This window comes from Mytilus californianus, unplaced genomic scaffold (genome assembly GCF_021869535.1).
Source record: "Mytilus californianus isolate M0D057914Y unplaced genomic scaffold, xbMytCali1.0.p SCAF_1, whole genome shotgun sequence".
NCBI lineage: Eukaryota > Metazoa > Mollusca > Bivalvia > Mytilida > Mytilidae > Mytilus > Mytilus californianus.
The window spans coordinates 64920330-64938765 of record NW_026262581.1 but is presented as its reverse complement, the minus strand read 5'-3'; the positions used below and the strand labels follow the sequence as shown (position 1 = coordinate 64938765).

Genomic DNA, 18436 nt, shown 5'->3' with positions numbered 1-18436 from the left:
GGTTGATTGATTATTACTTTAGGTTCTGTGGCAAATACAGTTTGTTCTTATGATGTGCTGTTACACCCTCATTCCAGGTCAGGGGATAGTCGAGTGCTCACAAACATGTTAAACCCCTCCACATTCTATATGTACATGTCCCAAGTCAGGAGCCTGTAATTCAGTGGTGTCTTTTATATTTGTTTAACGTTTATTGTTTTGTCAAAAATCAGGCCATTGGTCTTCTTTTTTGAATTGTTTCACATTTTGTCATGTCTTTTATAGCTGACTTTACTCATTAATGAAGACTGTACAGTGATCTACAGTTGCTTAAATCCACATCATTTTGGACAGTTTGATAGCTATTTCATTGGCAAACAACATATTTGATATATTTACTCAGGATAAAAACATATGAATATGATACTAACCTGCCTAAGATAAAGCTTTAATACATTAGATATAACATTGGGGTGTTCTTCTGACAGTTCTATCGAATCAGGATCCTTTTCAAATCTCTGACATAGACCCTCTACTTTACTTTTAACACCTGACACTCTGTATATACCCTGAAATTAAAACATTCTAGTGAATTGAAGGAGAACAGAAAATAAACATACATTTGACCTTGTTTTACTTGATTTGTCTAATTGGATGCAATGGCTAGGTGAAATTTAAATTTTTAATGGTTTTCTAAGTTTTGAAATGTAAGAAACCATGTTTGCTAGTGAGTACAAAAAGTAAATTCAATATGAAATCTGATCATATAGAAAATAGTAAATTGGAGCAAAATCCAAAACAGTTTATATCTCAGTGAAGAAAAAACAAAAGTTGGGGAATACTAAAACAAATGACTTTTTATGATCAAGTATCATCAACAAATCCTTTATGATTATTATCAGTGAAATTAAATTAAAGACGGCTTTGACTTTTCTAATTATGAAAAAAAACATAGGTTCTTGATGACATCTTTAACATGACTATTCTTAATAAAACTTGTTCTGTTGATCCTGAAAAAAAAACCATTTAACACTTGCATATTTACCCTCAGAGTGATTCCCCTTTGTTCTACTTCCTTTAAACACCTTTTAACAATAGGAGGAACTGCTGATTTCCATTGTTCCACCTGCTCTTGGAAGTCTACACCAAATGTTGTATTCCTTCGTTTACCACCTCCCTAAAACATTACAGTACAAATGACACAATCTAATCCACCTTTAAAATAATATACAGTAAAGAAAAAGTTATCAAGATATGGAGTCTATATAACATTGAATTCATCTGTGAAATAGCATTCAAATTTGCCTTTTATTATCATGTGTAGAACTGTTTCAATATAAAACTAATATGATCATTTATTTGCATTTTAAGATTTAACTTTAAATACTGTACCTTAGTCATACCCTGTATGGATACATCTACACCTTTCAATATACATGGTGGTATCTGTAGAAAACCTGTAAACAAACAAATTTAACCATTTTATACAAGAGATTGTACAAGAGCATTTAAATCATGTAGCTATACCATAGACAATATACAGAGAGAATAAATTTATAGAATATATATCTTGTTTCTGTTATTTCTGTATGAACAAGCTTATGCAGATCTAACAAATTATTTTCAGATATATATTTGTATAAATGTAATACAGTACATTCCGGTTATTTGCATAGCCTATTTGTCAGACAAAATTATGCAATAAAGCGGAGTATGCTTATATCCGAAATGCCAAATTACGGAGTCAAATAACATCGATAGAACAGATCAGTAAAGGAAATCCCTGAAGAAAGATGAACGTCTATAATCCAATTACAACATATTGAATGTTGATTTATTCTAATAAAAGTTATATGTCTAGTGTCATACATGTTATTTTATTTTGTATTATTTCAATAAAGATTATAAACACATTTTGTTTTAGTTTATTTGCGTACCGACGTTTCCTTTACCAGTTTACCTGGGATACGAAAATAAATCGTTCTAAAAATAGATTTGTTTCTATGACCCGTATGTACAATGTACATTGTTATGCTTTGATTACACAGTTTATAATCATTTTAACAATAGATGTGTACTAAACTGCCTTTGATATACAATATTTACAGCTTGCAGAGTGAAGTAACACTGTTTATTTAACTTATTTAGTTTCGTATATGCAAAGCAGTAATGGGGCCCTGTACGGGTTATTTGCTGGACACGAGTATTGAAAGTGAAAAAATATAATCATTAGAAGTAAATGCTCTTTTCAAAATATATTAAAATTAAATGATTGATATATAAAATTCTTTAACCATATATAAATGCCCTGTAATATTTAACATAAATGCAGATCACCCCCAGCCCAATTACGAGAGTTCACATTGGATAATGATCGATAATTAGCAGGCGTTATTGTTTTTGAATTTCACCCCAAATGTAATCTATGGACAATGTTTGAAATCCAATCAATTATTTACACCTTTTAGATAGAATGGTCAGTGTTTTTACAACAATTACCTGTTTGACATTTTTATGACCTCGAGGCTTAAAATAGAACATGGGAAACTTTACCTGTGTAGATATCGAGGTTTATTTTTAAATCAAATTAAATCATATAAACACGAAAGAAACTGTTTTAAAACTTTATTTGAATAACACAAAAGTAAATATGAAATAATAATGAAAATAATGATGCATTCAAGAAAAATATACTCACCAACTTGCCGTTTCCGGTCAAAAATTTTGACAGATTTAACAAAGCATATCTAGATGGCGATAATTTTCTATGCAATAAACCGAAAGGCCACTTGTAGAGCTATGCATATAACCGGACAATTTAACATTAGATGAATGGGAAATGGTTTTGTGCAGGAGAAAACTATGCAATTAACCGAATTATGCTATTAAGCGGTATGCAATTAAGTGGAGTCGACTGTACTTACAATTTACAATGGATTTTAATTTATTATATTTGCATGATAATTTGTTCAAAAATTACGTCCTTAAAAACAAAAGGTACAATATTTCAAAAAGAAAATAAAATGCTCCGCAGGGCGCAGCTTGATACGACCGCAGAGGTCGAACCCTGAACAGTTGGGGCAAGTATGGACACAACATTCAAGCTTGATACAGCTCTGAATTTGGATTGTGATTAAATATTTGACACAGCATAGGTTTCTGACACAGAATGAATGTGGTCTAAGAACTTAAAAATTTTAAATTGGACATTCACCTATTATGGTCCAATATCCAAAATCTAAATACATGGTTAGATTCAGCATATCAAAGAACCCCAAGAATTCAATTTTTGATGAAATCAAACAAAGTTTAATTTTGGACCCTTTTGATCTCAATGTGGACAAAGTTGATAACGGGGCCCAAAAATCAAAAATCTAAATACATGGTTAGATTCAGCATATCAAAGAACCCCATATATTCAATTTTTGTTGAAATCAAATAAAGTTTAATTTTGGACCCCGATTTGGACCAACTTGAAAACTGGGCCCATAATCAAAAATCTAAACACATGTTTAGATTCAGCATATCAAAGAACCCTAAAAATTCAATTTTTGTTAAAATCAAACTAAGTTTAATTTTGGACCCTTTGGACCTTTATGTAGACCAATTTGAAAACGGAACCAAAAATTAAGAATCTAAATACACGGTTAGATTCGGCATATCAAAGAACCCCAATAATTCAATTTTTGATGAAATCAAACAAAGTTAAATTTTGGACCCTTTGGACCTCAATGTGGACCAATTTAAAAACGGGGCCCAAAATCCAAAAACTTAATACACGGTTATATTCAGCATATGAAAGAACCCCATATATTCAATTTTTGTTGAAATCAAACAAAGTTAAATTTTGGACCCCGATTTGGACCAACTTGAAAACTGGGCCCATAATCAAAAATCTAAATACATGGTTAGATTCAGCATATCAAAGAACCCCATATATTCAATTTTTGTTGAAATCAAATAAAGTTTAATTTTGGACCCCGATTTGGACCAACTTGAAAACTGGGCCCATAATCAAAAATCTAAATACATGGTTAGATTCAGCATATCAAAGAACCCTAAAAATTCAATTTTTGTTGAAATCAAACTAAGTTTAATTTTGGACCCTTTGGACCTTTATGTAGACCAATTTGAAAACGGAACCAAAAATTAAGAATCTAAATACACGGTTAGATTCGGCATATCACAGAACCCCAATAATTCAATTTTTGATGAAATCAAACAAAGTTAAATTTTGGACCCTTTGGACCAATTTAAAAACAGGGCCCAAAATCCAAAAACTTAATACATGGTTAGATTCAGCATATTAAAGAACCCCAAGAATTCAAGAATAAAACCCCATTGAAATTGATCAAGAAATAAGCAATTTATACAAAGTATATTCTTTTGCACAATACTGTGCAATTGAATATTTCTTGCTATTGCGCAATACTGTACAATTGACAATTTCTTGCTATTGCGCAATATTGTGCTATTGGATATTTCTTGCTATTGCGCAATACTGTGCAATTGAAGATTTCTTGCTATTGCGCAATACTGTGCAATTGAAGATTTCTTGCTATTGTGAAATACTGTGCAATTGAAAATTTCTTGCTATTGCACAATACTTATTGTATAATAATTTAAACATCCTGTTTGGTGTGTATTTCCTACCATATCATTATTATTTGCTTTTAAATATAAATCAGAAATAACCAACTTAAAATGGAAAATTTTAAAAGAAAAAAAAAAGGAAAAAAAGAAAAAAAAAGAAACCCCCCCCTCCCCCCCCAAATTTTTTGAACCCCCTTATGATTCATCACCCCCAAACTCAATCCCAGCCTTCCCTTTGTGGTATGGTATCTTGCAGTACAATTTCAGAGAGATCCATACAATTGAACACAAGTTATTGTCTGGAAACTAGAAAAATGCTTATTTTTGGCCTCTTTTTGGTCCCCAATTCCTAAACGTTTCGGCCAATTACCCCCAAACTCAATTCCAGCTTTCCCTTTGTGATATGGAACCTTGTAGTACAATTTCAGAAATATCCAAACACTTACACACAAGTTATTGTCATGAAACTAGAAAAATGCTTGTTTTTTGCCCCTTTTTTGGCCCCTTGTCTTAAAATTTTGAGGCAATTACCCCCAAAATCAATTACAGCCTTCCCTATGTGATATGGAACCTTGTGGTACAATGTCAGAGAGATCCATACACTTACTCACAAGTTATTGTCTGGAAGTTACAAAAATGCTTATTTTTGGCCCCTTTTTGGCCCCTAATTCCTTAACTGTTGGTACCATAACCCCCAAAATCAATCCCAACCTTCCTTTCGTGGTATTGAACCTTATGGTAAAATTTCATGCAGATCCATTAACTTAAACTAAAGTTAGAGTGCGAAAACCAATGTGTCTTCGGACGACGCCGGACGACGCCGGAAGACGACGACGAAGACGACGACAACGACGACGCCAACGTCATACCAATATACGACCAAAAAATTTTCAATTTTTGCGGTCGTATAAAAACTAGATGCTCTCAAGAGCCTGTGTCCCTCACCTGTATTTACTGATGCTTTGGAAATCATGTAAAATAAGGTTAAAATCATAATTAATAGTATTAGATATTAGATATTATAATGATATCTAAGATAATAACAAAAAACTGCAAAGTTTTTGTAAAATTACTAACTCAGGGGCAGCAACCCAACAACGGGTTGTCGGATTTGTCTGAAAATTTCAGGGTAGATAAATCTAAATCTGATGAACATTTTTGCCACCTGTCAGATTTGCTCTAAATGCTTTAGTTTCAGAGATATAAACCAAAAACTGCATTTTACCCCTATGTTCTATTTTTAACCAAGTCGGCCATGATGGTTGGAAGGCGGGGTCATCGGACAAATTTTTTAAACTAGATACCCTAATAATGATTATGGCCAAGTATGGTTAAATTTGTCTCAGTAGTTTCAGAGAAGAAGATTTTTGTAAAAGATTACAAAAATTTACAAAAAATTGTTAAAAATTGACTATTAAGGGCAATAACTCCTAAAGGGGTTGACTGACTTATTTGTAGATCTTACTTTGCTGAACATTATTGCTGTTTACAGTTTATCTCTATCTATAATAATATTCAAGATAATAACCAAAAACTGCAAAATTTCCTTAAAATTACCAATTCAGGGGCAGCAACCCAACAACAGGTTGTCCGATTTGTCTGAAAATTTCAGGGCAGATAGATCTTGACCTGATAAGCATTTTTACCCTATGTCAGATTTACTCTAAATGCTTTGGTTTCAGAGATATAAGCCAAAATCTACATTTTACCCCTATGTTCTATTTTTAGCCATGGCAGCCATCTTGGTTGGTTGGCGGGGTCATGGGACACATTTTTTAAACTAGATACCCAAATGATCCAGCTGGCCTAGTTTCAGAGGAGAAGAATTTTGTAAAAAGCTAACGACGACGACGACAACGACGTCGGACGACAAGTGATGAGAAAAGCTCACTTGGCCTTTCGGGCCAGGTGAGCTAAAAAGTGGGGAACAAATAACAGATATGCACATAATTTGACAGACTAACCTCCTCCATGGTCTCCTTCAGTGAGTTCATCTAATGATTTTGCTGTTTTGAGTGTACGTCGGCCTGTTTGGTGTGGACTGTTACTTGGTGAAGATTTACTGCTACCACTATCTGTATCACTACCAACAGGCCATGCCTTCACTGCTACCCTGTATTTATCTACAATGTCAAATGTTTGTATATTACAGTAAAATCTCACATAATATTAAAATAAGTTTTCACTCTTGAAAGTTATTATATCCGTTTTTTCAATTTTTATTTCAGGGTTTGATTTTTTCTTAAAGAGTTCAATTGAAAATAAGAGGCTGTAAAAATGACAGCAGAACAGGTTTTTATTACATCTATTAGTGTCATTGTTAAAGCAATGAAAGGGCCATAACTCATAAGGAAAAATGTGAAATTCATCAATATCAAACTTTACTTAATTTTTTCATCTGTAACAGCATCTTGAAATTTGAAAAGTATTGGTTGAACTGTTCTGAACTTATTGCATAGAAATGACTTGATATGCTGTTTTACAATCAATCAAGTTTCATAAATTCTAAACATCAAAACTGAAATTGTCAATCTCAAACTTGACCTCATTTTGTAATCAGTAACAACATCATACAATAATAACTGATTACCGATGAAATATAGTAATGTACTGAGTGACTTATAATACCTTTTCTGTCCCCTGTAAATGAAGGGGATTCATCTTGTGAATGATGATCAGAAGAACCTGACCCTGTAGACTGTGTACTGGTTTTCCTCCCAGCATCTCTGGAAAGCATAGAAATATATGTACTTAATAATATGAAAAATGTTTTAACTTTGTGATAACTGTCTTCCTGTTCTTTTTTCTTTTGTTTAATCATACATGTGTAGTATCTAATGTTTTGTTTGTGTGTTTGTGTGTATGTCATTATGGTATGTGTATTGATTTGTCTTAAATGTACTGTTTTGTTTTATGCAGTCGATACATAAGCTCTTCAGCGCTTATGTTATTTGTAAATTGTGCAAATCTACTCTAAAAATAAACTTTTGACTTTGAAAAAAATAAATAAATAAATGGGGAATGTGTCCATGGGACACTAATGATGCCCCCGCTTGCATATAAGTTATAAAGGGACATAACTCAAGAACAGTAAAAGTGACACTACCCAAATTCAAACTTAATCTGAGTGTTGTGGTAATAAGCATTGTCTATAAGTTTCATAACATTTGGTTGAGGAAAACTTAAGTTAGAGAACAGAAATGAATAAACTGCTTCGCTGAGCGCAGCTGGATATGCCTGCAGAGGTCCAACCCTGAACAGTTGGGGCAAAAAGGGACGCAATATTCAAGCTTGATACAGGTCTGAATTTGGATTGTAATTAAATATTTGACATATTATAGGTTTCTGAATAAATGAAGTCAAAGAACTTGAAATTGGTTATAATTATATGAATTAAATTTATATTCAATTAAAGATTTCTTGCTGTTGTGCAATACACTATGCTGTTGCACAATACTTAGTAAATCTGTTGTCAGACTATAAACAAATAAAATTTATAAAATTCTAAAGGGAGCTTACATCAATAGATATAATCAATTCACCAAAGTTTCATAAGAATTGCTGAAAGCATTTTTGAGTTATTGTCTGAAAACTGGAAAATCCCCCCTTTTTTAATGAATAAAACCCCATAACTTGAAAATGTAAAATCTAAAATATAAAATTATAAATGGAACTTACATCAATAGATATCAACAATTCATCAAAGTTTCATAAGAATTGCTGAAAGCATTTTTGAGTTATTGTCAGAAAACTGGAAAATCCCCCTTTTTTTATGAATAAAACCCCGTAACTTAAAAACATAAAATCTAAAATTTATAAAAATCAAAAGGGAGCTCATGTCAATAGATATAAACAATTAACCAAATTTCTTGCAAGTTGGTGAAAGCATTCTTGAGTTATTGTCCGAAAACTGGAAAATCCCCCTTTTTTTAATGAATAAAACCCCATGACTCGGAAACGTAAAATCTAAAATTTATAAAAAACGAGAAGGGAGCTCACATCAATAGATATAAACAATTCACCAAAGTTTTATGCAAATTAGTTAAAGCGTTTTTTGAGACATGCTGACGATGGACAGACGGACAGATGGACAGACGGACATACGGACAACGGTATACCATAATACGTCCCGTAAACGAGCGTAAAAAAAATCAGCAATTTTTCCATTTGTAAAGAGGCATAACTCTAGAACGGTAAAAGTCACGCCACCAAAATTCTCACTTGATCTGTGTTTTGTGGTAATAATCATTGTGTATAAGTTTCATAACATTTAGTTGAGGCAAACTTAAGTTAGAGAACAGAAACCAATTTCAGGACCTACGTACAGACAGACGGACAAGGATAAAACTGAATGCCCCCTACGCTGCGGCAGGGGCATAAAAATATGAATTTAAAAGAACACACAGGGTTCTCACTAATGATTTTTGAAGTCGAGTACAGGGACTCGTCATTTTTTACCATGGGGAGTCCAACAGTGAGAAGATGAAATTTTATTACTATATATTTTATTATTTCAGTATCTATGACAAAATAGAACAAGGAAATGACATTAAATTTAGATTATTTTGAAACTTTTGTTATACAATGATGATATTATTGCTCATCTGATACATTATTTTACTATATTGATTCATCTTTGGACTCACCAGTTTTGAAAATGATGTGTCCAGACAGATTTTCATGAGTCTAAGACTCATGGACTGGCCTTAGTGAGGCCCTGATAACAGTGTACTTTCATGTTATTAAACTTAACTTATTATTTCTAATAGTGCTAGGGGCCTCGGTGGCCAAGTGGTCTAAGTAGTTCTACTACTGTAATCACTAGCCAGTCAACACTGAGGTTGTGAGTTCGAACCCCGCTCGTACGGGTGCACTCGACTCCAATCTTAATTGACTAGGATTGTCAGTATTCCTTTCGAAGGTCGGTGGTTTTCTCCGGGCACCCTGGCTTCCTCCACCTATAAAAACTGACCGCCACGAAATAGCCCAAATGTGGCGCTTAAAAGTGGCGTTAAAACACCAACAATCAATCAATCAATCTAATAGTGCTAGAAGGGTACTTAAAATGTCATGTCAATATATGTGTATCGAGTTGTTAAAAAAATTTAAAATGAATAAAAGCAAACTGATATTTATCTAAGCTTACCTAGCACCGTTTATATAAGGTTCAAATGCAAATGGTTCAGCTATCATACTATTTTTATCAGTAACAGGCAATCGTTTAACAAACTCGCCATATTGGAAACCCACTTCATACTGTTTACTAGTCTCTGATATTGTGTGGTACTGTAAATATAAACAATTTATGTGTGACTATTGACTATTGACATCATAAACGATCACTTTTCCATTGTGGCGTCAGATATTTTCTATTATGACGTCAAAATTTTACGGGAACCTTTGTGATGTCCAGTAATGGCGGACAATAGCGATAAGGTGTATTAATAATAATATAGAAGTCATGTAGTTATAATCAACTTAAAAAAAACTAAATATTGAGTATTCCCATTCATAGTTTATTCATAATGACTTAATCCACCAAAATTGGTACTTTACAAAAACAATTGAATCATAGTACAAGAAGTACTAACCTGTACAGGTATAGGAGCCGTCACAGTTTGTAGTAAATGGAAGTATTCTATTGTAACCTAAAAAGAACAATTTATATTATAAAACATCATAAAAGAGATCTATATTTTTCTAATTCTGTGTGCATTTAAACAGGTTCAAACCAGTTTGATAAATTTTGATGAACCACATGTTGATTAAATTTCTCGTTTAATTTCCAGCCATATCCATTCAGAACATTGTACTAAACATTTTCAATCATATCATTAGATAAACAGATTCTACCACTTTACCCCATTGACTACAATATTTATCATTTCTGGATACTCTGGGTAAAATGGTAGAATCTATATTTACTCTGCCAAGTACAGCTATCAAAGACAATAATATTTAAACCTAAAATTAACATTATTTAAGCTGTTTAAAAGTTTATATCTTATACTATGGGTATGTAGTCATGTGATAACTACTGAGAAATGAATATAGAAATAAGACTGCACTTACTGATTTTATTACTTGATCACACAGAAATATTTGCTCCCTTATTTTCGCTAATAATTCTGTCTGTAAAAAAAGGAAAGTATGATTAATAATTCAACAATACTTGATGAAATCGGGATATTTCCAAAATTAAACATGTGCTCTAGTCATCTTTACCTATAAGCTTTATCTAATTTTTTTAATGGATTTAACATTTTAGCAAATGTTTACTCTCTGTAGAATGCTATAAAGCAATATACAAAAACTTGGTATTTTAAGTGATACTCATTTTACCAAAGCCACTACTAAATGTCTGTATGAATTTGTGAGAACAATACATTTACAATTCAAAAAGCTATAAATAGTTTATCAAATATACAATATTTAAATATCACAATGACAAACACTTTTAACAATTAAATTTTAAAAGACTTCTTGCAAATATAATGTATATTCTGGAATCTTTCAGATGAGAATTTTATACACCTGTTTGGGATATTCATGTCCTTTTCATTGTGTCGTTAATCACATTATTTTTTCTTTAAATAAAATATAAAAAGGTATACCATAAGGGAAAATATCAGGCTACTTTAATGGCATTTTCTTAGTCCCTACACAATGCATTAGTATAAATATTAGCCCTCTTCAATAAAAACCGTCAATTATGATGTTAAAGTGACAACATAAACAAAAGATATCTGGTTCAAATCAAATTACCTGTTTTTACATTTTTATTCATCCATTTTAAAAAGAGCATTATTTAAAAATATAACAATATATCTTCGTTTTTTATTTCATTCTTGTTACATTTTGTTCCAACTGCAATGCTAAGTGCACAATATTGTTTTATCTGTTACAGTCAACTCAATATATGTTATTTCTGCCTTAGTAACATATAACTAAATTGACGTCATTTACCTTTGTATTCTCTAACTCTGTCTTCCTAGTGTTAGCCTCTACCACACATGCTTTGTATGTTGTCTCTGCTTCTGCTGCCTAAAAATCATAAACATATGCAATACAGCAAATTCAGAAATTTTTTGAAAGCTTTTATTATTGCAAAATTGTGACAATATATGTTTTCACAAAAATAAAAAAATTTAATTTTGATAGCATTATTTGTATGCAGCACTTCCTAAAAGAATGATCATTAATCTCACAATTTTGGGCAATTGTCCAACAAACGCAATCATAAAAAAAAGGGTCATAAATGCATGTAAAAGTGACTAAATTTATAGTAACTTGGAGAAAATATTAAAGAAACAAATGGAATATGCTAGCTAACTAGTAGCATTTACCAGTAATGTTATTCTAGGTGGCTATGTATTTGAATTAAACTCAAAACTTTTGATTTAGAAAAGATGATACAAATATTTTTTCTCCCCAATAAGGTATCATATAAGAAGGAATAAAATCATCTTACAAGTTCAGAGTTAAAACAGATAGAAAATAAATAATAACAATGATTGGGTACAACTCATATCTTTTCGTAAGAATTTTATTTTTTACATGACCATTTACAAACGGGAATGTTGGTTAAATACGGACAAGGGCCATTATTCTGTTGAAAATCAGAATAACCAAAAGTCATTTCAAAGCAGAAATATATTCTTATTTAAATAAATGCAAGAAAAGTACAGTCTGAAAAAAAGTTGTAAATGTTAAAATAATTATGAACAGACTAATTAAACCTCCATCATAGCGATAATTAATTAAATCTACCACCTTAGTCTAATCTGAGCATCTACTCCAAAGTTTAATCTCAATCACCACTATGGTAATGTTACTGTCTTAATTTATGTTAATAGGTTTAATATTTCATATAGATAGTAGCTTAGTACACCCATAATAATTAGTTGTTAATTAGGAATCAATGGAGGAAGAATATACCTTGTGAAATACTTTCTGAAAATAGCAAAGTTATCAAAGTTGACAAAGCATCTGGTATGATATTGTCTTTACAGGTAACACAGTTATTTACGAATGTATGATTTTTTTTTTTCTTTTAACATGGCAAATGACATGCTTAATATGCTACAATGAAAATGTTACAACTATCTATTTCATAATAATTTTAAATAAATAAATTTGGTGTATTTACTGTCTTCTGATTGGTTAAAAGTATTACCTTTATTTTCAATGTTGTCAATTTTTATGGCGACACGCCCACTCTGACATTGTGTATTCATATGCCAACATGTGTGTACATTGTTATTGTTAATATAAATAATATAAAAAGCTCTTTGAGCCTTATTTTTGATAGAAATTTATTTATAATGAATGACAATAATTTATTTTGAATTTATTGAACCATAAAATTAATTTTTGACTCTTAACATTTTACACAATCCGCTTCGCGGATTATTCAATGTGAAGAGTCAAAAATTAATTTAATGGTTCAATAAATTCAAAATAAATAATAGCCATTCATTAAATATGTTGAACAGTAACAGTTTTCAAAGAAAAATATAGAAGCTAGGAATATGCATCATGCATTCAAAAGCTGTGTGAATTCCACTACAATTTGTCATACAATTATACAAGTTATTATTACAACTAATTTCACCGTAACAAATATGATTGAACAGGCTGTGTACTACAACAAATTCCATTTATAACAAGGAAACAAGCATTTACTGTGGATTCATTCGCTTTCGTTATTACCAATTTTGTGGATTGAGGAAAACTTGCATTTTAATGGATTTCTGATTTCATGAAATTGTCAAATAAAATTGAGATAGAAACTGGGGATGTGTCAAAGAGACAACAACCCAACCAAAGAAAAGAAAACAGCCCAAGGCCACCAATGAGTCTTTAACACAGCAAGAAAATCCCACACCCTGAGGCAGGCTTCAGCTGGCCCCTAAATAATAAGGTATACTAGTTCAGTGAAAATGGACGTCATACAAAACTCTGAAACATTTAAATGAACCAAAATTTAAAAAAAAAACATACAAGACTAACAAAGCCCAGAGGTTCCTGACTTGGGACAGGTGCAAAAATGCTGTTTGTTTTCAAATCTTTTGAAAATGTGTACTTCATTAAACATTTAAGTTCGTGGATAACCTATACAGACAAAAATCACACAAATTAGTATCCCATATTTAATAATGAATCCACAGTATGCCTCATTTGGGTTGAGCTTAAGTTTTGAAAACATTTGTTCTGGTAAATTAATTTTTGATGAGGAATCAAGATGAAAATCTTCCAAAGTTTATCTTTCATGAATAGAACACAATTATATTATACAGCTTTGTCAGATCAGGTGAAATGTGTAATGTATTGGAAGTTGCAACATTCAGTCAAAATAATGACATTCATTCAGCAGGCATGAAATATCTGTCAACATTTGAAATTCAGCTTCTTATCATATGAACACAAAAATAATAGCCAAATCATTTTTAAGTAGTAAGTAGTGATTCTTACTCTGTGCATAGCATCATCTTCTAACTTTCTCCGTTTGTCCATCTTTGTCAAAGCACTGGCACTACTCTGACTCAACATATCACTCTCCAGCTTACTGGCTTGTTCCTTGGCTTTCTCATATTCATGTTGTCGTTGGAAATACATGGCCTGGGCTTTTCTGAGACTTTGTACAGCTTCATGCTTCAAAAAAGAAGGTAACAAATCTGATTTTATTACTGTGGATTCATTATTCATTGGATACTATTTTTTTAGGGTTCGTGGGTACAGGTTAATCATGAATTTAAACGTTGAAGTAAAAATTTATATAGGTTTATAAGCATACTTTGGAAAAACAACAAAATCAAATATCCAAGCAAATGCACTTGTTCCTCAGTTCAAGAAAATAAGTACACACAAAATGAAAGAATCCAAAGTATTTCCATATAAATGTCCACACTTAATTGACTTATATAAAATATGGAAAGGTCAAAATTTTCATTATACAAACTTCTTACTAAGGTTCATGTGATTACTACTTTGACAGATAATGGATCATAAAAATTTTACACAATCCATAGCTAACGACTGTTAATATATATATTGGCTTTCTCCTATTTTAAAATGAATTTTTCTAATAATAAGGGCAAATTGTGATGTTTTCAATTGAACTAAAAAACAAGCAAAGCACAAATTTCATTTGAGATGTGGAATAAATGACCATTACTGCTATATGAATCAAACAAACATAATGTTGATGAAAATAATAAATATAAATTCATACCATTTTCTTAACTTCTTTCATCCAAGAATCCTTCACAGTTTTTCTCATTTTGTCATGTTCCAACCTTCTGGCTGTCAATGGCTGTAATAATGAATACATATAAATAAGTTTTCAGTCTGATTTTAACAGAGGACTAAAGCTTTCTTAAGACTCGTATAAAACAGAAGCTATCAATCATTAATATTTAATCAGTAATGTGCAGACAACCCTTAATACTTAATTCATATTTCTTAATTTTGAGGATTGTAAATATGAAAAGTATAATACCTTTTTTTCAAAATTATCTCCCCTTTAAAGAATATGATTATCTTGATGACTTGGAAATGCAAAATTGCTTCAGAGTAGATAATATTCCTGGCTGATGTACTTAAATTTTCCATATCATTTACAATTACAAGGGTCTTCACTCCTGTAAAAACTTTGAAGCTTTCGTGCAAGAGGCCAATAAACAGAAACATGCACCATGACAGCCTCCATATGGAAGCTAAAAATATAAAAATACTTTCAATTATTTATACTTTTTTCTGAATTTAAGTGCAATGCTCACCAGATGATTCCAGAAAAGATTTTTTTTTAACTTACCTCAACAAATTTTGAAGTCTGTAACAAAATTTGTGTGGCCTGACATGTACTAGCATACTCTATATCCTACAAAAATAGCAATAAGGTCATTTAATTGTGAATTTATATATATTTGTTAACTAAGAAATATGTCTTGCTTGCTTTCTAGTGAAATTAAAAAAACAGTAATTTGATAAACTTTCTTTTTACTGAATGTATATAAGAACATATTTTCCTGATTTTATAAAATTGCATGTACAGCTTGGAATACTAGAATTCCTTAAATAATATTTGTTTGTGAATGTTTCCCCATGCCTTCAGACTCTTGTGGGGTCTTTTAACAGTAGATCAGAAATATACCATAGTAAGATAGGGGTATCATCTACATTGCAATTCATTAATGTATAGATTGTGGAGGATTTAACCCCCAAGACAACTTAGTTCTTATGAGCTTATGTTTGAGAATTAGAGAATGTCCCTATAGCCACATTCATAGGAAAACTCGGGGTTAACATCAATCAGATAAGAACATAACAAAAAGCAACCAGAAATTGATGGTTTGGGGTTTTGCGCATTTTTGAAGGAAGTATGTGACCTATAGTTGCTTACATCCATGTCATTTGGACTCCAGTGGATTCAATCTGAATCATACCACATCTCCTTATTTTATTATTAACAGTGAAAAGTCATTAGACTCAATAAATCAATAAATTAAAATTACCTGTGATAATACTGTACAATACACAGATTGTAAAGGTAAAAAACCCTGAAAGCATAAACAGTTGTAACATATATATAGCTGTTTTTAAAGTGTATTTCTGTTAAATAATCAATACAGATATGTGTGTAATAAAGATTAAAGCTAATTACTTATACATGAAGGATGTACTTAGGTGAGGTTTAGGAATTTTTGTCAAATGTTCGAACTCCTTGGTTTTTTTCCTATGATACAGGGTAAAATATTTTGCCCCATAACACCCATTTTTCTTTTTCATATAAGTCTTAAAATATCTCATAAAAGGTCATTTTCCAAAATTTAGGCAGATTCTAGATTTCTTTTCTTTCGATTTGAGACCCAAATAATACCAATGCAAATATAAGATAAAAGTCTGAATCAGCCTTTTCCCGCCATTTAAAAAAAAATTAAATATCTCGAAAAGGAGCTCCATAACCTATCAATATTTTACGCTTATTTTGTTCCTTAACTAATGCTCTTCTGACTTATAGTATCAATTTTGAATTCTAGATTTTTTTAATTTCACCTAAGTACATCCTTAAATATATCAATACTGAATAATGTCTCATATACAAGAGTTCTGGTTAAATTTACACCAGCAAATACTTTGATAACCCTGAAAAAATGACTACATTTACTAAGTTAAATATATTTCGATGGTTACTTTCCAATCACATGTCTTAAAAGAATAAGAAAAGTTTTATATGCAAGAAACAAATAGTTAAATAAAATAATGTCCAAAAAGAGCATGGGAATCTTTTATTTGTGCAAGATATTCTTCTTCTTTTGACCTTATTATGCTGCATTTGACAGTTTTTTTACTTGACAACTAGACATAATTTCTTAAACTTATGAACAAATTTTCAATTTTCAAAACAGAGCCCTACAACAACCTATATTTCTTCAATATTATGTTGTTGTCAGGAGAAAGAATGATTCTCTCACATGGGATAATTAAAAACATAATAAGTGCATTAAAATAGTTCACCTCTTCTGTTAAAACAGGTCGCATTGTCTGTGCTAGTCTCGCCAAGTTTTTAGAATACTCTGTTTCTGTACAAAGACAAACACTTAGATTAAATAAATAGCAAAACTATGGAATATTATTATTTTAGAGAAATAAAGCCAAACAATACTAGTTTTTGCAGGTGATTTTATTGTTTACTTCAAATTAAGAACTTGACTTTATTTGATGTTTTTTTTTAACATATCATCAAAGAAAAAAATTATTCCACATAATCAGCTAGAAAGTAGAAAGTGCAAATTGTTAAAAAAAAAATTATTTGTCAAAATAAGTTTACAGCATTATTTCAGACATTACTTGGTTAAAATCAATTTTCATTGGTCTAAAAAGGTCAAGCGAATAAAAATCTGCTATAGGCAGACACATGCAGGTACCTTTGAAATTTTTAATGATTCCTCAAGATCACAAAAAAAATTCTGCAGTATATTTATTTTAAAAAAAGTAAAAAAATAACTTTCAAGAGAAGAATTTCTTTAGTGATAATGAAGTATTACCTAAATGAGCCTTGCGTTCAATATAGGAGGTAATATCTTTCATGTACTTGGACCAAGCCTTTGCCCTCTGTAATGCTACGTCTACTCCTGCTTCTAATTGTGACAACACTCTGTCAATTTCATATGTTGATAACTGTTTTACTGGAAATGTACAATATTCACATAACTTAATCATAAAAGAAAAATGTTACAAGATAACTTATCTTAGACAACTTCAAAGGAATTCATAAAATATATTCAAAACTATGAGCGAAATTTTAAATTTTGTATTGCTCCTCAAGCAAATTTAAACCATAAATGCTCAAGAGATTCTTCTGAAAAATTGAGTTCCTGGCAGTTTCCTTTCATCAATCACCTAGAGTTCAATAAAAAAAAATTCTTCATGTAGTTTCTGAGGGGATTTTTGAAAAATTGACGAATTCCTTTTGATCAGAATAGTAAGAACATTATTGGTAGAGGATCTAAATTTCATCATTCTTGCCTTGTAAGGTTAAAATTGTACGTGTATATTCAGAGAAGAAAATGAAAATGTGATTTTTAATAGGGTTTTAATGGTAAATACACACCAACAATGCTGCCCATGTTTGCTATCCAATTAACATTTATTATGATGTTTTGTAGATGGTCTTCCAATCTGACATAATTATTTTTTAAAGTTTAATAACATATTGCTTTGTAGTTCCACAGAAGATTTTTGAATATTGACCAATCAGAGTAAAAGATGTCCTCTGGCACCCATGTGTTTTAGTAAATCAAATACAAATGAGAAATTTTGTAAAAGACCTTCTATACAGTATTCCTGCAAAGTCTGGTTA

The 18436-nt window shown here is 31.1% G+C and overlaps 1 protein-coding gene across 6 annotated transcripts in view; it reads right to left on the bottom strand.

Moving 5' to 3' along the window:
• Nucleotides 1–18436, bottom strand: part of LOC127705971 (rho GTPase-activating protein 45-like) — a 75166-nt gene that overhangs the window by 36290 nt on the left and 20440 nt on the right. For 5 of the 6 annotated variants that reach the window (XM_052210356.1, XM_052210394.1, XM_052210378.1 and 2 more), the window contains exons 7-22: nt 17622–17762; nt 17092–17156; nt 16089–16133; nt 15389–15454; nt 14807–14887; nt 14047–14226; nt 12511–12525; nt 11539–11616; nt 10645–10704; nt 10164–10220; nt 9719–9858; nt 7201–7298; nt 6537–6695; nt 1372–1436; nt 1025–1156; nt 411–548 (exon numbers count right to left, since the gene is read on the bottom strand). In XM_052210356.1, coding sequence (XP_052066316.1) covers nt 411–548; nt 1025–1156; nt 1372–1436; nt 6537–6695; nt 7201–7298; nt 9719–9858; nt 10164–10220; nt 10645–10704; nt 11539–11616; nt 12511–12525; nt 14047–14226; nt 14807–14887; nt 15389–15454; nt 16089–16133; nt 17092–17156; nt 17622–17762 — 1520 coding nt within the window. The remainder of the gene's footprint in view (nt 1–410; nt 549–1024; nt 1157–1371; nt 1437–6536; nt 6696–7200; nt 7299–9718; nt 9859–10163; nt 10221–10644; nt 10705–11538; nt 11617–12510; nt 12526–14046; nt 14227–14806; nt 14888–15388; nt 15455–16088; nt 16134–17091; nt 17157–17621; nt 17763–18436) is intronic. The other variant, XM_052210364.1, reaches the window with a different exon arrangement.